The sequence below is a fragment of the Bombina bombina genome, chromosome 4 (assembly GCF_027579735.1).
Source record: "Bombina bombina isolate aBomBom1 chromosome 4, aBomBom1.pri, whole genome shotgun sequence".
NCBI lineage: Eukaryota > Metazoa > Chordata > Amphibia > Anura > Bombinatoridae > Bombina > Bombina bombina.
This window is the reverse complement of record NC_069502.1, coordinates 1,118,997,899-1,119,019,565: the sequence shown is the minus strand read 5'-3', so window position 1 is coordinate 1,119,019,565 and position 21,667 is coordinate 1,118,997,899. Positions and strand designations below refer to the sequence as shown.

The following is a 21,667-nucleotide window of genomic DNA, read 5'->3' as shown; positions in this document are numbered from 1 at the left end:
AATTTTTTATCCATTGGATCTAGAAAAGTACAACTGACCTCGACAGGGATAGTGGTACGCTTAGCTAGAGTAGAAACTGCTCCCTCCACCTTAGGGACCGTCTGCCACAAGTCCCGTGTAGCGGCGTCTATAGGAAACATCTTTTTAAAAACAGGAGGGGGAGAGAATGGTACACCTGGTCTATCCCATTCCTTAGTAATAATTTCAGAAAACCTCTTGGGGATTGGAAAAACATCAGTGTAAGTAGGTACTGCATAGTATTTATCCAATCTACATAATTTCTCTGTGACTACAATAGCGTCACAGTCGTCCAGAGTTGCTAAGACCTCCCTGAGCAATATGCAGAGGTGTTCAAGCTTAAATTTAAATGTAGACATATCAGAATCAGGTTGAAGTATCTTCCCTGAATCAGAAAAATCACCCACAGATTAAAGCTCCTCTGCTTCAGCACATTGTGAGGGTGTATCAGACATAGCCACTAAAGCGTCAGAGAGCTCTGTATTTATTCTAGTCCCAGAGCTGTCTCGCTTTCCTTGCAATCCTGGCAGTTTAGATAATACCTCTGTAAGGGTATGATTCATAACTGCCGCCATATCTTGTAAGGTATATGCAATGGGCGTGCTAGATGTACTTGGCGTCCCCTGAGCGGGAGTTATAGGTTCTGACACGTGGGGAGAGTTAGACAGCATAACTTCCTCCTTGTCAATTTCTTCTGGTGATACATTTTTTAAAGCCAGGATATGGTCTTTGTAATCTATAGAAAAATCAGTGCATTTGGTACACATTCTAAGAGGGGGTTCCACAATGGCTTCTAAACATAATGAACAATGAGTTTCCTCTATGTCAGACATGTTTAAACAGACTAGTAATGAGACCAGCAAGCTTGGAAAACACTTTAATAACTGAACAAGCAAAAAATAAAAACGGTACTGTGCCTTTAATAGAAAAAAACAATCACATAAACTGCAAAACAGTGAAAAAAGCAGTAAATTCTACGAAATTTTTAAAGTGTGTATAAAAGACTGAAATAGCATTGCACCCACTTGCAAATGGATGATTAACCCCTTAGTTTCAAAACCGGATCAAAAAAACAATAGCCATTTTTAAACAGTCACAACCAACTGCCACAGCTCTATTGTGGCTCCTACCTGTCCATACAACGACTTTGGAAGGCACAAAAACCCTGTAGAGGGGTCCTATATGTCAGGGGACTCCTTCAGGGAAGCTGGATGTCTCAAGCTGCAAAAACTACTGCGCAATTAAGGCGCGAAAATAGGCCCCTCCCAACATGTATTCACAGTGAGAGGGCCTTAAAAAACTATCCCTAGGCAAAATCTAGTGAGCCATGTGAAAAAACTGGGCCCCAGAATAAAGTTTTATTACCATTTGTAGTAAACGTTTATATACATCAAGCAAACGTTATAACTATTAAGTAATGAGAGTAAATAACAAAAATATTACCCTTTACAGCAAGCATGATACCAGTCGTTATTAAATCACTGTAATCAGGCTTACCTTAAATAAATCAGGTACTGTCAGCATTTTCTAGCTTATCTCTCTAGAAAAATTTAAAACTGCACATACCTCAGAGCAGGAAACCCTGCACGCTATTCCCCCAGCTGAAGTTACCCATCTCTTCAGTTATGTGTGAGAACAGCAGTGGACCTTAGTTACAAACTGCTAAGATCATCAAAAAACTTCAGGCAGACTCTTCTTCACCTTTCTACCTGAAGCCAAAATAGTACAACTCCGGTACCATTTGAAAATAATAAACTTTTGATTGAAGACAAATTACATTAATTCACCACATCTCTCTAGCTACTTCCCTTGTCGAGAGCTGCAAGAGAATGACTGGGAGGTGGCAGTTAGGGGAGGAGCTATAAAGACAGCTCTGCTGTGGGTGATCCTCTTGCAGCTTCCTGTTGGGAAGGAGAATATCCCACAAGTAATGGATGAATCCGTGGACTGGATACACCTTACAAGAGAAACCGTATTAGTTATACAAAACTGGAGATTGGGTAATAAAAGGGATTATCTATCTTATTAAACAATCACAATTTTGGAGTATACTGTCACTTTAAAGGGACACTGAACCCAAATTTTTTCTTTTGTGATTCAGATAGAGCATGACATTTTAAGCAACTTTCTAATTTACTCCAATTATCAAATGTTCTTTATTCTCTTGGTATCTTTATTTGAAATGCAAGAATGTAAGTTTAGATGCCGGCCAATTTTTGGTGAACAACCTGGGTTGTCCTTGCTGATTGGTGGATAAATTCATCCACCAATCAAAAACTGCTGTCCAGAGGTCTGAACCAAGAAAAAAGCTTAGATGCCTTCTTTTTCATATAAAGATAGCAGGAGAACAAAGAAAAATTGATAATAGGAGTAAATTAGAAAGTTGCTTAAAATTGCATGCTCTATCTGAATCACAAAATAAATTTTTTGGGTTCAGTGTCCCTTTAATCATTCCTGGGGACATCCTACAAAAATAAATATTTAATGCATGTTTCATTTTAATTTTATGATAATAAAAACTTATAATGGAGTTTGCCACATAAGAGAGTCAGAATATCCTAAATTAAAAGGGACAGTCTAGTTAAAATTTGACTTTCATGATTAAGATAGGGCATGCGATTTTAAACAACTTTCCAATTTACTTTTATCATCAAATTTGCTTTGTTATCTTTGTATTATTTGTTGAAAGCTAAACCTAGGTAGGTTCATATGCGAATTTCTAAACCCTTTAAGGTTAACTCTTATTTCAGTGCATTTTTGACAGTTTTTCCACAGACAGCGCTAGTTCATGTATGCCATATAGATAACATTGTGCTCACTACTGTGGAGTTATTTATGAATCAGCACCGATTGACTAAAATGCAAGTGTGTCAAAAGAAGACAGAGATAAGGGGGCAGTCTACATAGGCTTGGTTACAAGGTAATCACAGAGGTAAAAAGTATATTAATATAATTGTGTTGGCTGTGCAAAACGACTAATAAAGGGATTATCAATCTTTTTAAGCAAAAATTCTGGAGTAGACTGTCTCTCTAAATCATAACGTTTAAAGGAAAAAATGATTACAAAAAATCTGTTAAAAGGGACATTAAAGTCAAAATTAAGTGACATGCAATTTTAAAATATCTTTCCAATTTACATCTAGTATCAGAGTTGCTTTTGTTCTATTTTTATCCTTTGTTGAAGAGTAAACATAAGTAGGCTGATAGGAGCTTAGGAGTGTGCACATGTCTTTAGCATTCTTTGGTACCAGTGTTTGGAACTATGTACACCCCCATATGGCTAAATACATGTGCACACCCCATAGCTCACGTAGAATTACTCTTTAACAAAAGGATACTGAAAGAACTAAGAAATACTGATTATAGAAATATGAAACCCAACACTTTTCTTTCATGAATCAGATAGAGCGTGTAATTTTAAACAACTTCCCAATTTACTTCTATTATCAATTCTTCATCGTTCTCTTGGTGTCTTTTGTTGAAAAACAGGGACACCTGCTTAAGAGCCTGGCCATTTTTGGAGCACTATGTGGCAGCAGTTTTGCAGGAATGTTAACCATTTGCAAGAGCACTAGATGGCAGCACTATTCCCTGCTGTGTAGAGCTCTACACGCCTACCTAGGTATCTCTTCAACAGAGAATATCATAGGAACAGAGCAAACATGATAATAACAGTACAATGGGAACTTTTTTAAATGTTATCTTCTGTCTGAATCACAAAAGAATATTATTGGGATTCATATCCTTTACTGTATCATTAATATGCTGAAGTATTATTATTATTGCACCATTGTTTGCATATAACAGTGTTTAGCCCCTGCAACTCCAGAGCAGCAACGCACTACTGGGAGCTAGCTGAACAATCTGGTGAGCTGATGACTTGAGATGAATGTGTGTAGCAACCAAATCACCAGATAACTCAAAGTAGTGCATTGTTGCTGAGGATATGCTTTTCAACAAAGGATACCAAGAGTACAAAGTACATTTAATAACAGAAGTGAACTAAAAAAAATCTTGTAAAATGCGATTGTTGTAATCATAAAAGTTTTATTTTGATTTGTAATGTCCCTTTAAGGCTACCACCATGTTAATTTAACTTGTACACCATACACAGCAGTGATAGCCATAGCCAAGTCATGGTGAGGTCACATGATGTGATCGTGGGTATCAGAGCATGTGCAGAAGAATCTTTATATCATATCTACAGCATCTGCATGTGTTAACTTATTCTTATCAAGAACGTTTAGACGAAACAAATATGATGCAAACAAGCTTCTCAGTTTATTTGATATTCAGTGGTCTTCATTTAACTTTTGGTATATTTATGTCACATTTAGAGAGCTGCTGTATCAGTATTTACTGGCTGAGAGGAACAACACCCACATATGTACATGAACAAGCCTCTATAGCACTGAAACATACCTATACCCACATATGTACATGAACAAGCCTCTATAACACTGAAACATACCTATACCCACATATGTACATGAACAAGCCTCTATAGCACTGAAACATACCTATACCCACATATGTACATGAACAAGCCTCTATAGCACTGAAACATACCTATACCCACATATGTACATGAACAAGCCTCTATAACACTGAAACATACCTATACCCACATATGTACATGAACAAGCCTCTATAGCACTGAAACATACCTATACCCACATATGTACATGAACAAGCCTCTATAGCACTGAAACATACCTATACCCACATATGTACATGAACAAGCCTCTATAACACTGAAACATACCTATACCCACATATGTACATGAACAAGCCTCTATAGCACTGAAACATACCTATACCCACATATGTACATGAACAAGCCTCTATAGCACTAAAACATACCTATACCCACATATGTACATGAACAAGCCCTCTATAGCACTGAAACATACCTATACCCACATATGTACATGAACAAGCCTCTATAGCACTGAAACATACCTATACCCACATATGTACGTGAACAAGCCTCTATAGCACTGAAACATACCTATACCCACATATGTACGTGAACAAGCCTCTATAGCACTGAAACATACCTATACCCACATATGTACATGAACAAGCCTCTATAACACTGAAACATACCTATACCCACATATGTACATGAACAAGCCTCTATAGCACTGAAACATACCTATACCCACATATGTACGTGAACAAGCCTCTATAGCACTGAAACATACCTATACCCACATATGTACATGAACAAGCCTCTATAGCACTGAAACATACCTATACCCACATATGTACATAAACAAGCCTGTATAGCACTGAAATATACCTATACCCACATATGTACATGAACAAGCCTCTATATCACTGAAACATACCTATACCCACATATGTACATGAACAAGCCTCTATAGCACTGAAACATACCTATACCCACATATGTACATGAACAAGCCTCTATAGCACTGAAACATACCTATACCCACATATGTACGTGAACAAGCCTCTATAGCACTGAAACATACCTATACCCACATATGTACATGAACAAGCCTCTATAACACTGAAACATACCTATACCCACATATGTACATGAACAAGCCTCTATAGCACTGAAACATACCTATACCCACATATGTACATAAACAAGCCTCTATAGCACTGAAATATACCTATACCCACATATGTACATGAACAAGCCTCTATAGCACTGAAACATACCTATACCCACATATGTACACGAACAAGCCTCTATAGCACTGAAACATACCTATACCCACATATGTACATGAACAAGCCTCTATAGCACTGAAACATACCTATACCCAGATATGTACATGAACAAGCCTCTATAGCACTGAAACATACCTATACCCACATATGTACATGAACAAGCCTCTATAGCACTGAAACATACCTATACCCACATATATACATGAACAAGCCTCTATAGCACTGAAACATACCTATACCCACATATGTACATGAACAAGCCTCTATAGCACTGAAACATACCTATACCCACATATGTACATGAACAAGCCTCTATAGCACTGAAACATACCTATACCCACATATGTACATGAACAAGCCTCTATAGCACTGAAACATACCTATACCCACATATATACATGAACAAGCCTCTATAACACTGAAACATACCTATACCCAGATATGTACATGAACAAGCCTCTATAGCACTAAAACATACCTATACCCACATATGTACATGAACAAGCCTCTATAACATTGAAACATACCTATACCCACATATGTACATGAACAAGCCTCTATAACATTGAAACATACCTATACCCACATATGTACATGAACAAGCCTCTATAACATTGAAACATACCTATACCCACATATGTACATGAACAAGCCTCTATAGCACTGAAACATACCTATAGCCACATATGTACATGAACAAGCCTCTATAGCACTGAAATATACCTATACCCACATATGTACATGAACAAGCCTCTATAACACTGAAACATACCTATACCCACATATGTACATGAACAAGCCCTCTATAGCACTGAAACATACCTATACCCACATATGTACATGAACAAGCCCTCTATAGCACTGAAACATACCTATACCCACATATGTACATGAACAAGCCTCTATAGCACTGAAACATACCTATACCCACATATATACATGAACAAGCCTCTATAACACTGAAACATACCTATACCCACAAATAAAACATGCTCTTATAGATAGAGATGCTAATTTATATATATATAAGAAAATGTATGCTTACCTGATAAATTTATTTCTTTTTTGACACAATGAGTCCACGGATCATCTTAATTACTAATGGGATAGTCACCTCCTGGTCAGCAGAAGGCGGCAAAGAGCACCACAGCAAAGCTGTTAAAAAGCTCCTCCCTTCCCTCCCACTCCAGACCGAAGTTAAAGGGCCATAATACCCAAATGTGTAAATACTTGAAAGTGATGCAGTATAGCTGTAAAAAGCCGACTAGAAAATATCACCTGAACATCTCTATGTAAAAAAGAAAGATATTTTACCTCAAAAGTACCTCAGTAGCCACATCCCATTGTAAAGGATTTCTAAGCAGCATATCAGTATGTCTGTCCCGGGTAGGGTTGCCACCCGTCCCTTAAAATACAGGACCCTTATAAGTTACACATGCTGCAAAGTGTGCAGGGAAGAATATGAATAGTGCTGTAAAGAAACACAATACATGCTCCTCCCTGCACACCCTGCAGCATGTGTAACTCATAAGTGTCCAGGAAAACATGGCTGAGGTGGCAACCCTAGTCCCGAGACAGCCGAAAGGATGAGCCTCATGCACTCTCATGTTATTTCCCTATTCAGTGTAAGGAAGTTTACAATGAAATCTCATGAGATCACAGTAAAAGAGTTCATGACCTCAGCCCTGCTGATGCTGATTGGCTGCTGTTTATTTCTTCATTTATTTTTACCTGCAGCTGAGTATAACTTTTTACACAGAACTTACTCTGCTGAGCTGAGGAAATTGTGAGGTAAAATATCTCCCTTTTTTTACATAGAGATGCTCAGGTGATATTTTCCTGTCAGCTTTTTACAGTTATACTGCATCAGTTTCAAGTGATTTAGCATATGAGTATTATGTCCCTTTAAGGAAAGAAAGGAAAAACCAAGGTGCAGAGGTGTCTGAAGTTTATAATAACCAACAACCTGTCTTACAAGAACAGGGCGGGCCGTGGACTCATCGTGTCAAAAAAAAATACATTTATCAGGTAAGCATAAATTTTCTTTTCTATGACACGATGAGTCCACAGATCATATTACTAATGGGATTCAATACCAAAGCTAGAGCACACAGATGATACGGGAGGGACAAGACAGGGAACCTAAACGGAAGGCACCACTGCTTGAAGAACCTTTCTCCCAAAAGCGGCCTCAGCCAAGGCAAAAGTGTGGTTGCAGCCTTGCAAATCTGTTCCACAGAAGCTTCATTTTTGAATGCCCATGAGGAAGCAACAGCCCTCGTGGAATGAGCCGTAACTCTCTCAGGAGGCTGCTGTCCAGCAGTCTCATATGCAAAACGTATGATACTCTTCAGCCAAAAAGAAAGAGAAGTTGCCGTAGCTTTTTGTCCCTTAAGTTTTCCTGAGAAAATCACAAACAAGGAAGATGACTGACAAAAATACTTAGTCGCCTGCAGGTAAAACTTTAAAGCACGGACCACGTCCACATTGTGCAGAAGTCGTTCCTTCTGAGAAGGAGGATTAGGACACAAGGAAGGAACAACAATCTCCTGATTAATGTTCCGATCAGAAACAACCTTAGGAAGAAATCCTAATTTAGTACGTAAAACTACCTTATCTGAATGGAAAATAAGATAAGGAGACTCATACTGTAATGCCGAGAGCTCTGACACTCTCCGAGCGGAAGAAATAGCAACACAAAATAAAACTTTCGAAGATAACAACTTAATATCCAAGGAATGCATGGGCTCAAACAGAGCTCCTTGAAGAACTTAGAGAACTAAATTAAAACTCCATGGAGGAGTAACTGGTTTGAATACAGGCCTGATCCTGACCAAGGCTTGACAAAATGATTGTACATCTGGGATATCCGCCAGACATTTGTGTTACAAAATAGATAAGGCCGAGATTTGACCCTTTAGGGAACTTGTCGATAATCCCTTCTCCAAACTCTTAGAGAAAAGACAAAATTCTAGGAATCCTAACTCTACTCCATGAGTAGCCCTTGGATTCGCACCAATATAGATATTTACGCCATATCTTACGGTAAACCTTTCTACTTACCGGCTTACGAGCCTGAATCAAGGTCTCAATGACCAATTCAGAAAAGCCCCGCTTGGATTAGAAGGTACTTCCTCAACGGAAGTCTCCAAGGTGGCAGAGATGACATGTCCACCAGATCTGCATACCAAATCCTGCAAAGCCAGGCCGGTGGAATCAGAATCACCAATGCCCTCTCCTGCTTGATTCGAGCAATGACTCGAGGCAAAAGAGCAAACATAGGAAATAGGTATGCTAGACTGAAGGTCCAAGGAACCGCCAATGCATCTATCATCTCCGCCTGGGGGTCTCTGGACCTTGATCGTATCTCGGAAGCTTGGCATTCTGAAGAGATGCCATGAGATCTAATTCCGGCTGACCCCACTTGAGAATCAGGCTGGAAAACACTTCCGGATGGAGTTCCCACTCCCCCGGATGAAAAGTCTGTCTGCTCAGAAAATCCCCCTCCCAGTTGTCCGCCCACTGAATTATTTTGGTTTGCCCCCTGATGATTGATGTAAGCCACTGAAGTTATATTTCCGACTGGAACCTGATAAACTGGACTGAGGCTAACTGGGGCCAAGCCAGGAGAGCATTGAATATCACTCTCAGCTCCAGAATATTTATAAGAAGAACCGACTCTGACTGAATCCAAACTCCCTGAGCCTTTAGGGAGCCCCAGACTGCTTCCCATCCTACAAGGCTGGCATCTGTTGTCACGATCATCCAGGATGGTCTGCGGAAGCAGTTTCCCTGGGAGAGATGATCCAGAGACAACCACCATAGAAGAGAATCCCTTGTCTCGTGCTCCAGTAGTATTCAAGGAGACTAATTGGTATAATCTCCGTTCCATTGCCTGAGCATGCTTAACTGCAAAGGTCTGAAATGGAACCGAGCAAACGGGATGATGTCCATTGCCGCTACCATCAACCCGATTACTTCCATACACTGAGCCACTGATGGCCGAGGGGTGGACTGAAGTACTAGACAAGAATCGATAATCTTTGATTTCCTGACTTCTGTCAGAAAAATCTTCATTGATAGGGAATCTATTATGGTTCCCAAGAAAGTTACCCTTGTATTTGGGACTAGGGAACTCTTTTCCAAATTTACTTTCCACCCGTGAGATCGCAGGAAGGATAGCACCATATCCGTGTGGGATCTCGCTTGATGTAATGATAGCGCCTGGACTAGAATATCGTCCAGACAGGGCGCCACTGCAATGCCCCGTAATCGATGCACCGCCAACAGCGATCCCAGAACCTTTGTGAAAATTCTGGGAGCAGTGGCAAGACCAAAAGGAAGAGCCACAAACTGGAAGTGTTTGTCCAGAAAGGCAAATCTTAGGAACTTTTGATGATTCTTGTGAATGGGAACATGCAGGTACGCGTCCTTTAAATCCACTGTTGTCATAAATTGACCCTCTTGGATCAAAGGAAGAATGGAACGAATAGTTTCCATCTTGAAGGACGGTACTCTGAGAAATTTGTTTAGACTCCCGAGTTCTAAAATTGGTCTGAAGGTTCCCTCTTTTTTGGGAACCACGAACCGATTGGAATAAAAACTCTGACCCTGTTCCTGTATTGGAACTGGAACAATCCCTCCCAGATTGGAGAGGTCTTTTACACAGCATAAGAACGCCTCTCTTTTTGTCTGGTCTGCATATAATTTTGAAAGCAGAAACCTCCCTCTGGGTGGAAAACAATGATCTCAGAAGCTCGGTCAGGGACCGGAAACATTTGTCGAGGAAGGTACCTCTAAATATTTGCTCAGCTTACTGGACTTCTTAGGAACAACAACTCCCGTGGAGTCGCTGTCGTCTAAAGTAGCTAAAACCTCCTTAAGTAATAGACGGAGGTGCTCTAGCTTAAACCTAAAAGATACAACCTCAGTATCAGCAAGAGGAATTACACTCTCTGACCTTCAGATGCTACAACGGTATCCTCCTCCTCAGGCTTCTGAGAGGGAACCTCCGAAATCGCAACAATTGCATCAGAAACTTTGCTTACCGAGTGTCTGATTTTCCTCTTACGCTTTCCCTACAACATTGGGAAAGCAGACAATGCATCAGAAATTGTAGAAGACATGAGAGATGCAATGTCCCTTAAAGTAACTCCAGTGGGAGCTAGAGAGGAGGCACAGGGCACTGCTTGTGAGGGCGATAAAATTTGGGACGCTTGAGGAGAAAGCTGCGGCATATATTGTACCTCATTCATTAGACTCCTAGACCACATCCGCTTTAGATGAAGTTGGCTCAGAAATTTTTTTCTTTATAACTTAAAGTCCTTTCAATACATGAGGGACAGAAAGGGATTGGTGGTTCCACATAGGCATCCAAACACAAGGAGCAAGTATGCCAGGCCCCCTGGTCCATACTGGTTCACAAGCAAACAATTATCAAATAAAAACCTTAAATTTGCATAAAAAATTTTTAAGTGAAAAAAAAGTTCACTTTAAATTTGAACATGTTAACTTTTTTACTCTTGAATGTAAAAACGTACTGCTTTGAACTAAATACAATAAATTTCCACCCCCTACACCTCAGCAGCTCTGCTGAGGTGCCTACCTGACTGTAATATCGGAAATTCCCTCTTAGCAGGAAGAAATGGTCCGGATACGGTAGGGGAACAAAATCGCTGCTTTCCGGTCCTAGAAGTGCTCGTTTTGGCCTAAAAACATGGCTTTTAAGGAGAGACTAATCTTCTGCCTAACTTGTCGCTGACTGAAAGACTGAGAAGCGCAATACAAAAGGCGCGCAAACAAAAGAACCCGCCCATCGTGGGCGTTGTAAATAACAACCGAGTCTCCCGACACTATAGAGACTAGAAAAAAATAACGCCATAAGTGAAACCACCAAGCCAACTGCAACCCAGTGCCTGCTTAGAGCTGTCCCATAATAAAGTGAATTTCATGTGTGTACCCTATGCTCCCTTTTTTTCCTGAGAGTCCATTCTTTGTCTTAGCCCCAGAAAAATTTAAAGAAGCACTTACCTCAAATGTCTGCCTGACAGCAAGGCAGATTCTCAGGCTTGAGAGGTCCTCTCCCCCACATGGGCCTGTGCAAGAAAGAAATTCTGGATTAAATATTCCTCAGGTATTCTGATTTAGGGCAGCATTCATATATGGGAGGCGCAGTGAGAATTATGTCCCACAAGTTCCCATTGCTCTAAAGCAACCACTGCTCTACTGAAGAGACTGATATGGACTACGGCTACACCCTAGGACAAAGCAGCACAATCTTGTATTGCTTTAAAAATAATAAACTCTTGATTGAAGAATCTATTCTAACACCTCACTTTACCGCTTCCTATCATTAACGTAGGCAAAGAGAATGACTGGAGTGGGAGGGAAGGGAGGAGCTATTTAACAGCTTTGCTGTGGTGCTCTTTGCTGCCTCCTGCTGACCAGGAGGTGAATACCCCATTAGTAATTAATTAAATTGGACTCATCGTGTCATAAAAAAGAAATACAAATAATAATAAAAAAAATATATATATCAACAGAAATTTATTTAGGATCTTGTGAAATTATTAATTTCAATTAAAGGGGTATAGTAAGTAGAATTGTACATCCAGACAGAAAGTTTCAGTTTGATTTGCAATAAATTTCTATTATTAAATGTATCCTTTTCTCTTAGCAGACTGAGGTAGGCTTAGGAGCGTGCATGTGTCTTGATCACTATATGCATATTGTTACAAACATTGTTGCAAAACTGCTGCAATGCCTCGTTCACACTCCTAAAGGGACACTCAATCAAAATTAAACTTTCATTATTCAGATAGAGCATGCCATTTTAAACAACTTTCCAATTTACTTCCATTAACTAAATGTGCACAGTCTTTTTATATTTAAACTTTTTGAGTCACCAGCTCCTACTGAGCATGTGCAAGAATAAGTGTGTATGCATTTGTGAATGGCTGATGGCTGTCACATGGTACGTGTATGCATTTGTGATTGGCTGATGGCTGTCACATGGTACAGGGGGATTGGAAAGATATAACTTTTAAAATTGTCAGAAAAAAAATCTACTACTCATTTGAAGTTCAGACTAAGTGCTATTGCATTGTCTTGTTATCTTGCATTTGTTGATTATGCAAAACTACTGTGTTGACTGGTCCTTTAGTCTATTTAGAGCAAAATAAGTTTCAACAAGAAATGTTCGCTCTGCCAGAATAATTAAAGTTTAATTTATGGTTTCAGAAAACAAGGTAAGTCACATACTTGTATGTTTTAGTGTAATCCAGCCAGAATCCACAGATAATGGAACCAACCATTCCGGCCACCACTAATGTCAGTCCAATCCTCCCAGCATTTACCTCTTCTCCCTTTCAGAAAAAGGTTAAAAAAAAAAAAATTAAGATATATTCTATACATTAATGTGTACAGAAACTAAAATGTGTCAGATATGACAAATTATTATGTTACTGGAAATGAAGAATTCATGTCTGCATATGAGAAATTAGATTACTGCTGAGACTTTTTTTTTCTTTATTGCAGTGAGATGCAAGTGTAAGCTGCAACGCACGGAATGACGTCAAACCTGTCCTGTGTGTAATTATAATTTTCTGCAGCTAATTGCATCATGCAAGCTATATACCACCACCACTATGGACCCATATATTGATATTTATAGAGGTTGTGCCACCTAGCTAACTAATGCACAGACAGGGGTCAGTTATATATTCATAAGAAATGCATCAGAGCTCTGTATGTTAATTAAAAAATGAAAGAAACAAATTCCACAATTTTACAATGCTTAAGAGATTAAACACATAATATAAAGGGAATTTGTCTAAAAGGAAAAATGATCTCATAAAAAAAAGAAAAGAAAAAAAAAGTTTCACTTTTACACTAGAAGGTCCATTTAAAAAAAAAAAAAAAAAATGCAAGAATATACAAATCCAGAGCCAATTGATTAACTTAACTACAGTGCAATATGAACAAAATGTTTTTGCTGCTCTGAAAGAGAAGATAAACTTTGGCGAATGAAAGCCCGTTTTTTAAAATACTATTAAAAACAGGGGCACTTTCATCAAAGTTTACAAAGCAGCTGTTTTGTTAAAAAAAAAAAAAATACCTTTATTTCTTTTCACAGCCAGAGCAGCTTCCCCCACATAGAGATCCTCTCTTCACACGTCAACAATGACTAATCCGGCTTCCTCCAATCAGGAAGCAGGATTAGTCATTCTTGACGTGTGAAGAGAGGATCTCTATGTGGGGGAAGCTGCTCTGGCTGTGAAAAGAAATAAAGGTATTTTTTTTTTTAAACAAAACAGCTGCTTTGTAAACTTTGATGAATGAAAGTGCCCCTGTTTTTAATAGTATTTAAAAAAAACGGGCTTTCATTCACCAAAGTTTACCTTCACTTTAAGGTTGATGCAAAGATAAAGACAGTGTGAAGTGTGAAGGTTCTGCGTTAAGGATCACTATCAGAAGACATAGGTGGTCCTGAAAGGGAGGCATCATCTTCCTCCAGTGACTCCCTCTGTTTAAATGTATTTCTCAATACTCTCTTTTTAGTTGAAAACCTGTCCTTTATCGTATTTGATACATTCTTAATCCATTTCTTGATTCCAATTTTCCCATAATCTTTTTTAATTTATTTATCTTCCCTCTAAAATCATAGTAGTCCCAAATACAGAGAGCAGACACAAAACCAGTAATTATGCTAGCTTCAGTCTGTTGGTATCCTTTGTTAAATGATTACTGGGAGCTAGCTGAACACACTAAGTGAGCCAATGACAAGAGCCATATATTGGCAACTAGCAATCAGGATCTTGCTTGCTACTCCCGAGTCTTCCTAGGTATGCTTTTAAACAAAGGATGCGTGCTCCGAATCATTTAAATTAACATTTGACTTTACTGCCCCTTTAAAAAGAGAGCAATCATACATATAGAGAGCATGTATAGCCAGTAGATCAAAATGCAGGGGCAGGTGCAAAGCCAGTAACCCTCTTATTGAGAGCAGAAATAAAGCCACTAATCACACATACAGATGGAAGGTAAAAAAAGAAAAAATTATGCTTACTTGATAAATTTGTTTCTTTTTAGACACGATGAGTCCACGGATCATCATCCTTACTTGTGGGATTTACACCTCCTGATCAGCAGGAGGAGGCAAAGAGCACCACAGCAGAGCTGTTAAATAGCTCCTCCCATCCCTCCCACTCCAGTCATTCGACCGAAGTTAGGAAGAGAAAAGAAAAGCCAAGGTGCAGAGGTGTCTGAAGTTTACAAAAATTAACAACCTGTCTTAAAAGAACAGGGTGGGCCGTGGACTCATCGTGTCTAAAAAGAAACAAATTTATCAGGTAAGCATACATTTTATTTTATTTTTAAAGACAAGATGAGTCCACGGATCATCATTCTTACTTGTGGGATACAATACCAAAGCTAGAGTACACGGATGATAAGGGAGGGACAAGACAGGGAACCTAAACGGAAGGCACCACTGCTTGAAGAACCTTTCTCCCAAAAGCAGCCTCAGCCGAGGCAAAAGTATCAAGTTTATAAAATTTAGAAAAAGTGTGAAGAGAAGACCAAGTTGCAGCCTTGCAAATCTGTTCTACAGAAGCTTCATTTTTGAAAGCCCATGAGTAAGCAACAGCCCTAGTGGAATGAGCCGTAACTCTTTCAGGAGGCTGCTGTCCAGCAGTTTAATATGCAAAACTGATGATACTCTTCAGTCAAAAAGAAAGAGAGGTAGCCGTAGCTTTCTGACCCTTACGTTTTCCAGAGAAAATGACAGAGAAGACGACTGGCGAAAGTCCTTAGTCGCTTGTAAGTAAAATTTTAAAGCACAGACTACGTCCAAATTGTGCAGAAGACGTTCCTTCTGAGAAGAAGGATTAGGACACAAGGAAGGAACAACAATCTCCTGATTAATGTTCCTGTCTGAAACAACCTTAGGAAGAAACCCTAGTTTAGTACGTAAAAAACCTTATCTGAATGGAAAATAAGGTAAGGCAAATTGAATTGCAACGCCGAGAGCTCAGACACTATTCGAGCTAAAGAAATAGCAACAAGAAATAAAACTTTCCAAGATAACAACTTAATATCTAAGGAATGCATAGGCTCAAATGTAGCCCCTTGAAGAACTTTAAGAACTAAATTTAGACTCCATGGAGGAGTAACTGGTTTGAACACGGGCCTAACAAAAAGATTGTACATCTGGTAAATCTGCCAGACGTTTGTGTAACAAAATAGATAAGGCAGAGATCTGACCCTTTAGGGAACTTGTCGATAAACCCTTCTCCAAACCTTCTTGGAGAAAACACAAAATTCTGGGAATCCTAACTCTACTCTATGAGTAGCCCTTTGATTCACACCAATAGAGATATTTACGCCATATCTTATGGTAAATCTTTCTAGTTACAGGTTTACACGCCTGAATTAAGGTCTCTATGACCGAATCAGAAAAACCCCGCTTGGATAGTATTAAGCATTCAATCTCCAAGCAGTCAGCTTCGGAGAAACTAGATTTGGCTGAAGGAAGGGTGCTTGAATGAGAAGGTCCTTCCTCAATGGAAGTTTCCAAGGTGGCAGGGATGACATGTCCACCAGATCGGCATACCAAATCCTGCGAGGCCACGCAGGAGCGATGAGAATCACTGATGCCTTCTCCTGTGTGAATCGATCAATGACCCGAGGAAGAAGAGCAAACGGGGGAAATAGATATGCTAGGCTGAAGGATCAAGGAACTGCCAAAGCATCTATCAGTTCCGCCTGGGGATCCCTGGACCTGGACCCGTATCTCGGGAGCATGGCATTCTGATGAGATGCCATGAGATCCAACTCCGGCCAACCCCATTTGAGAATCAGGTTGGAGAATACTGCCGGATGGAGTTCCCACTCTCCCTGCTCAGAAAGTCCGCCTCCCAGTTGTCCACCCCTGGGATGTGGATCGCTGACAGATGGCAAGAATGGGCGTCCGCCCACTGGATCATCTTGGCTACCTCGGTCATCGCTAAGGAACTCCTCGTTACTCCCTGATGATTGATGTAAGCCACTGTCTTTATGTTGTCCGACTGGAATCTGATGAACTGGGCCGAAGCCAACTGAAGCAAGGCCTGAAGAGCATTGAAGATCGCTCTTAGTTCCAGGATGTTTATAGGAAGAAGAGACTCTGCCTGTGTCCATACTCCCTGAGCCTTTAGGGAGCCCCAGACTGCTCCCCATTCTAAAAGACTGGCGTCCGTTGTCACAATCACCCATGAAGGTCTGCGAAAGTATGTCCCCTGGGATAGATGATCCAGAGACAACCACCATTGAAGAGAGTCCCTCGTCTCCTGTTCCAGGGTTATTCCAGGAGACAAATCTGCATAATCTCCATTCCACTGCCTGAGCATGTTTAACTGCAGAGACCTAAGGTGAAACCGAGCAAATGGTACGATGTCCATTGCCGCCACCATCAGTCCAATTGCTTCCATGCACTAAGCCACTGACGGCCAAGAATTGGACTGAAGGGCTCGACAGGTATCTAGAATCTTTGATTTTCTGACTTCTGTCAGAAAAAATCCTCATAGATATAGAATCGATTAGAGTTCCCAAGAAAGTCACCCTTGTCTTCGGGATTAAGGAACTCTTTTCCAGATTTACCTTCCACCCGTGAGTTCTCAGGAAGGATAGCACAATGTCAGTATGGGGCCTTGCTTGTTGACAAGATGACGTCTGGATTAGAATATCATCCAGATAAGGCGCCACTACAATGCCCTGCGGTCTTAGAACCGCCAGCAGAGACCCCAGAACCTTTGTGAAAATTCTGGGTGTAGTGGCCAGACCGAAAGGAAGAGCCACGAACTGAAAGTGTTCGTCCAGAAAGGCAAACCTTAGGAACTTGTGATGATCTCTGTGGATAGGAACATGAAGATATGCATCCTTTAAATCCACTGTCGTCATAAATTGACCCTCCTGGATCAAAGGAAGAATGGTACGAATAGTCTCCATCTTGAATGATGGAACTCTGAGAAACTTGTTTAGACCCTTGAGGTCTAGGATAGGTCTGAAAGTTCCCTCCTTTTTGGGAACTACAAACAGATTTGAATAAAAACCCTGCCTCTGTTCCTGAACAGGAATGGAAAAAAATACTCCCATAGAGGAGAGGTCTCTTACACAATGTAAGAATGCCTCTCTTTTTATCTGGTCTGCAGATAATCTTGAAAGAAGAAATCTTCCTCGGGGAGGAACATTTTTGAACTCCAGTTTGTATCCCTGAGACACTATTTCTATACCTCAGGGATCCTGAACGTCCCGCACCCAAGCCTGGACGAAGAACAAAAGTCTGCCATCTAACAGATCCGGTCCCGGATCGGGGGCAAGCCCTTCATGCTGACTTAGATTCAGCAGCAGGCTTCTTGGATTGCTTACCCTTGTTCCAAGACTGGTTGGGTCTCCAAGTAGGCTTAGATTGCGAATAGTTTCCTTCCTGTTTAGAGGAGGAAGAGAAAGAACTGCCCTGGAAATTGGGAATGGAACGAAAATGACTTTGTCGTCCTTTTTGTTTACTTCTCTTATCTTGAGGAAGGAGATGACCCTTACCTCCCGTGATATCCGAGATGATTTCCTTCAGGCCAGGCCCAAACAAGTTCTTTCCCTTGTAAGGAATTGCTCGAAGCTTAGACTTAGATGATACGTCCGCAGACCAAGGTTTTAACCATAAGGCTCTGCGGGCTAGGATAGAGAACCGTGAACTCTTAGCTGCAAATTTAGTAATTTGCAGAGAAGCATCCGTAATAAAAGCATTGGCTAATTTCAAAGCTTTAATCCTATCCTGGCTCACCTCTAAAGAAGTCTCAGTCTTAAGAGACTCGGACAGAGCATCAAACTAATAAGCTGCCGCACTGGTGACAGCCGGCTGCAATAGCAGACCTTGGTGAACATAAATCTTTTTAAGTAGACCCTCCAACATCTTGTCCATGGGGTCTTTAAAAGCACAACTATCCTCAATAGGAATAGTAGTTCTTTTGGCCAAGGTGGAAATAGCCCCTTCCACCTTAGGAACCGTTTGCCACGCTTCCCTGACAGCGTCAGCTATAGAGAACATCTTCTTGAAAATAGGAGAAGGAGAGAAGGGAATACCTGGTCTCTCCCATTCCTTAGAAACAATTTCCGAAGCTCGCTTAGGAACTGGAAAAACATCTGAGTAAGAAGGAACTTCGAAATATCTGTCCAATTTACTGGATTTCTCGGGGGCGAATACTACCGTGGAATCACAGTCATCTAAAGTAACCAAAACCTCCCTGAGCAACAGGCAGAGGTGTTCAAGTTTGAACCTGAAAGTGACAACCTATGAATCGGTCAAAGGTAAGGAACTCCCTGAGTCTGAAATTTCACCTTCCGATAGAACCTCTATACCCTCCATCTCAGTTCCCTGAGAGGGTACATCCGAGATTGCCACCATAGCATCAGAAACCTCACTGACCACATGGTTGTCTTTCCTCTTATGTTTGCCTTGTAGCATAGGAAAAGCAGACAACGCATCAGAAATTGTGGAACACATAAGAGCAGCTATGTCTTTTAAAGTAACTCCAGCAGGTGCTTGAGTGGAAGTACAGGGCACTGCTTGTGCTGGCGTTAAAGATTGGGAAGCTTGGGGAGAAAGCTGCAGCATACTCTGAATCTCATCAGACTCCGGAGAAGCATCCACTTTTGAAAAATTTTGATCATGAAATTTTTTTCTCTATAGCTTAAAGCCCTCTCAATACAGGAGGGACAAAAAGGAACAGGTGGTTCCACATTGGCATCCAAACACATGGTGCAAGTAACATTCTGTACAGCTTCTAAATCCATATTAGAGAAAAACAGACAATAATGTAATTCAGAAAAAAAGGAAATTTATGCTTACCTGATAAATGTATTTCTTTTTCGATAAGATGAGTCCACAGATTTCATCCTTACTTGTGGGATTACGCCTCATGGTCAGCAGGAGGGGGCAAAGAGCACCACAGCAGAGCTGTACATATAGCTCCTCTATTCCCTCCCACTCCAGTCATTCGACCGAAGTTAGGAAGAGAAAGGAAAAGCCAAGGTGCAGAGGTGTCTGAAGTTTAAAATTTTTTTAATAACCTGTCTCATAGAACAGAGGGGGCCGTGGACTCATCGTATCGAAAAAGAAATACATTTATCAGGTAAGCATACATTTCCTTTTCTTTTTCAAGATACGATGAGTCCACGGATTTCATCCTTACTTGTGGGATACAATACCAAAGCTATAGTACACGAATGAAACGGGAGGGACAAGACAGGGAACCTAAATGGAAGGCACCACTGCTTGAAGAACCCTTCTCCCCAAAAACAGTCTCAACCGAGGCAAAAGTATCAAAATTGTAAAATTTGGAAAAGTCTGAAGAGACGACCAAGTGGCAGCTTTGCAAATCTGTGCAACAGAAGCATCATGTTTGAATGCCCATGAGGAAGCCACAGCCCTAGTGGAATGAACCGTAATTTGATCAGAAGGCTGCTAACCAGCAGTCTCATAAGCAAAACGGATGATACTCTTCAGCCAAAAAGAAAGAGAGGTAGCAATAGCTTTCTGACCCCTACGTTTCCCTGAAAAAAGTACAAACACGGAAGACGAAGGACGAAAATCCTAGTTGCTTGTAAGTAGAACTTCAAAGCACAGACTACGTCTAAATAATGTAACGGACATTCCTTCTTAGAAGAAGGATTAGGACACAAGGAAGGAACAACAATCTCCTGAATAATAACCTTGTAAGAAAACAACCTTAGTAAGAAAACTAGGGTTGGTACTTAAAACCACCTTATCTGAATGCAAAAGAAGATAAGGAGAATCATATTCTAACGCCAAAAGCTCAGATACCCTGTGAGCAGTATATAACAACTAGAAATAAAACTTTCCAAGATAACAACGTAATATCAATGGAATGCATAGGTTCAAACGGAACCCCTTGAAGAATTCTAAGAACCAAATTAAAACTCCAAGGAGGAGCAATAGGTCTAAATACAAGTCTGATTCTAGCCAGAGCCAGACAAAAAATGCACAACTGGAACATCTCCCAGATGCTTGTGAAGCAAAAGTCTGTCCCCTCAAGGAACTCACAGATTATCCCTTCTCCAATCCTTCATGGAGAAAAGACAAAAGCCTGGAATCCTAACCCTACTCCAAAAGTAGCCCGTGCAGTCACACTAATAAAGATATGTATGCCTTATCTTACGGCAAATATTCCTAGATACAGGCTTACATGCCTGAAGTAAGAAACCTCGCTTGTATAAAAATCTCGCTTGAATAGGAACAAGCGATCAATCTCCAAGCAATCAGCCACAGAGAAACTAGACTCGGACGGAAGAAGGGACCCAGAATTAAAGGTCCTTCCTCAACAGAAGCATAGCACCTCAATGTAAAGCGTGGCCAAGCACCCGAAATGGTCCCAAGGTGCTGCACATGTTATCGACCTCGAAAGGATGAAAGACTGAGTGAACCTCGCCATTGGATCGAACCTGCAACCCTTGGGATGCTACAGAGCTCAGCCACGGTGCCTTAGCATGCTGAGCTATCTGCCCGGCTCCAAAGTTACAGAGATGATATGGTCACCGGATCGGTATACCAAATCCTATGAGGTCACAAAGAAACGAAGAGGATTATGGATGTCTTCTCCTATTGATTTCGAACAATCACACGGCAAAGAAGCGCAAACGGAGGAAACAGATCCTCATTTGAAAACCAGGTTAGAAAATACCCACTCTCCAAATTGAAAAGTCTGTCTAATCAGAAAATCCGAATCCCAAGCATCCACCCCTGGGATATGGATAACCGACAGATAGCATGAATAAAACTCGGCCGAAGTCAAGTGAGGCCAGATCAGAAGAGCCCAGAAGCTCGCTCTCAGTTACAGGAAGACTATAAAAGGAACAGACTGGACTGGAATGGAACAAACAAAGGGAA

At 40.6% G+C, this 21,667-nt stretch overlaps 1 protein-coding gene across 1 annotated transcript in view; it reads right to left on the bottom strand.

Moving 5' to 3' along the window:
• Window positions 1-21,667, bottom strand: part of FLVCR1 (FLVCR heme transporter 1) — a 230,203-nt gene that overhangs the window by 124,605 nt on the left and 83,931 nt on the right. The window contains exon 5 of the mRNA XM_053712463.1: window positions 12,988-13,091. Within this exon, the coding sequence (XP_053568438.1) occupies window positions 12,988-13,091 (104 nt within the window). The remainder of the gene's footprint in view (window positions 1-12,987; window positions 13,092-21,667) is intronic.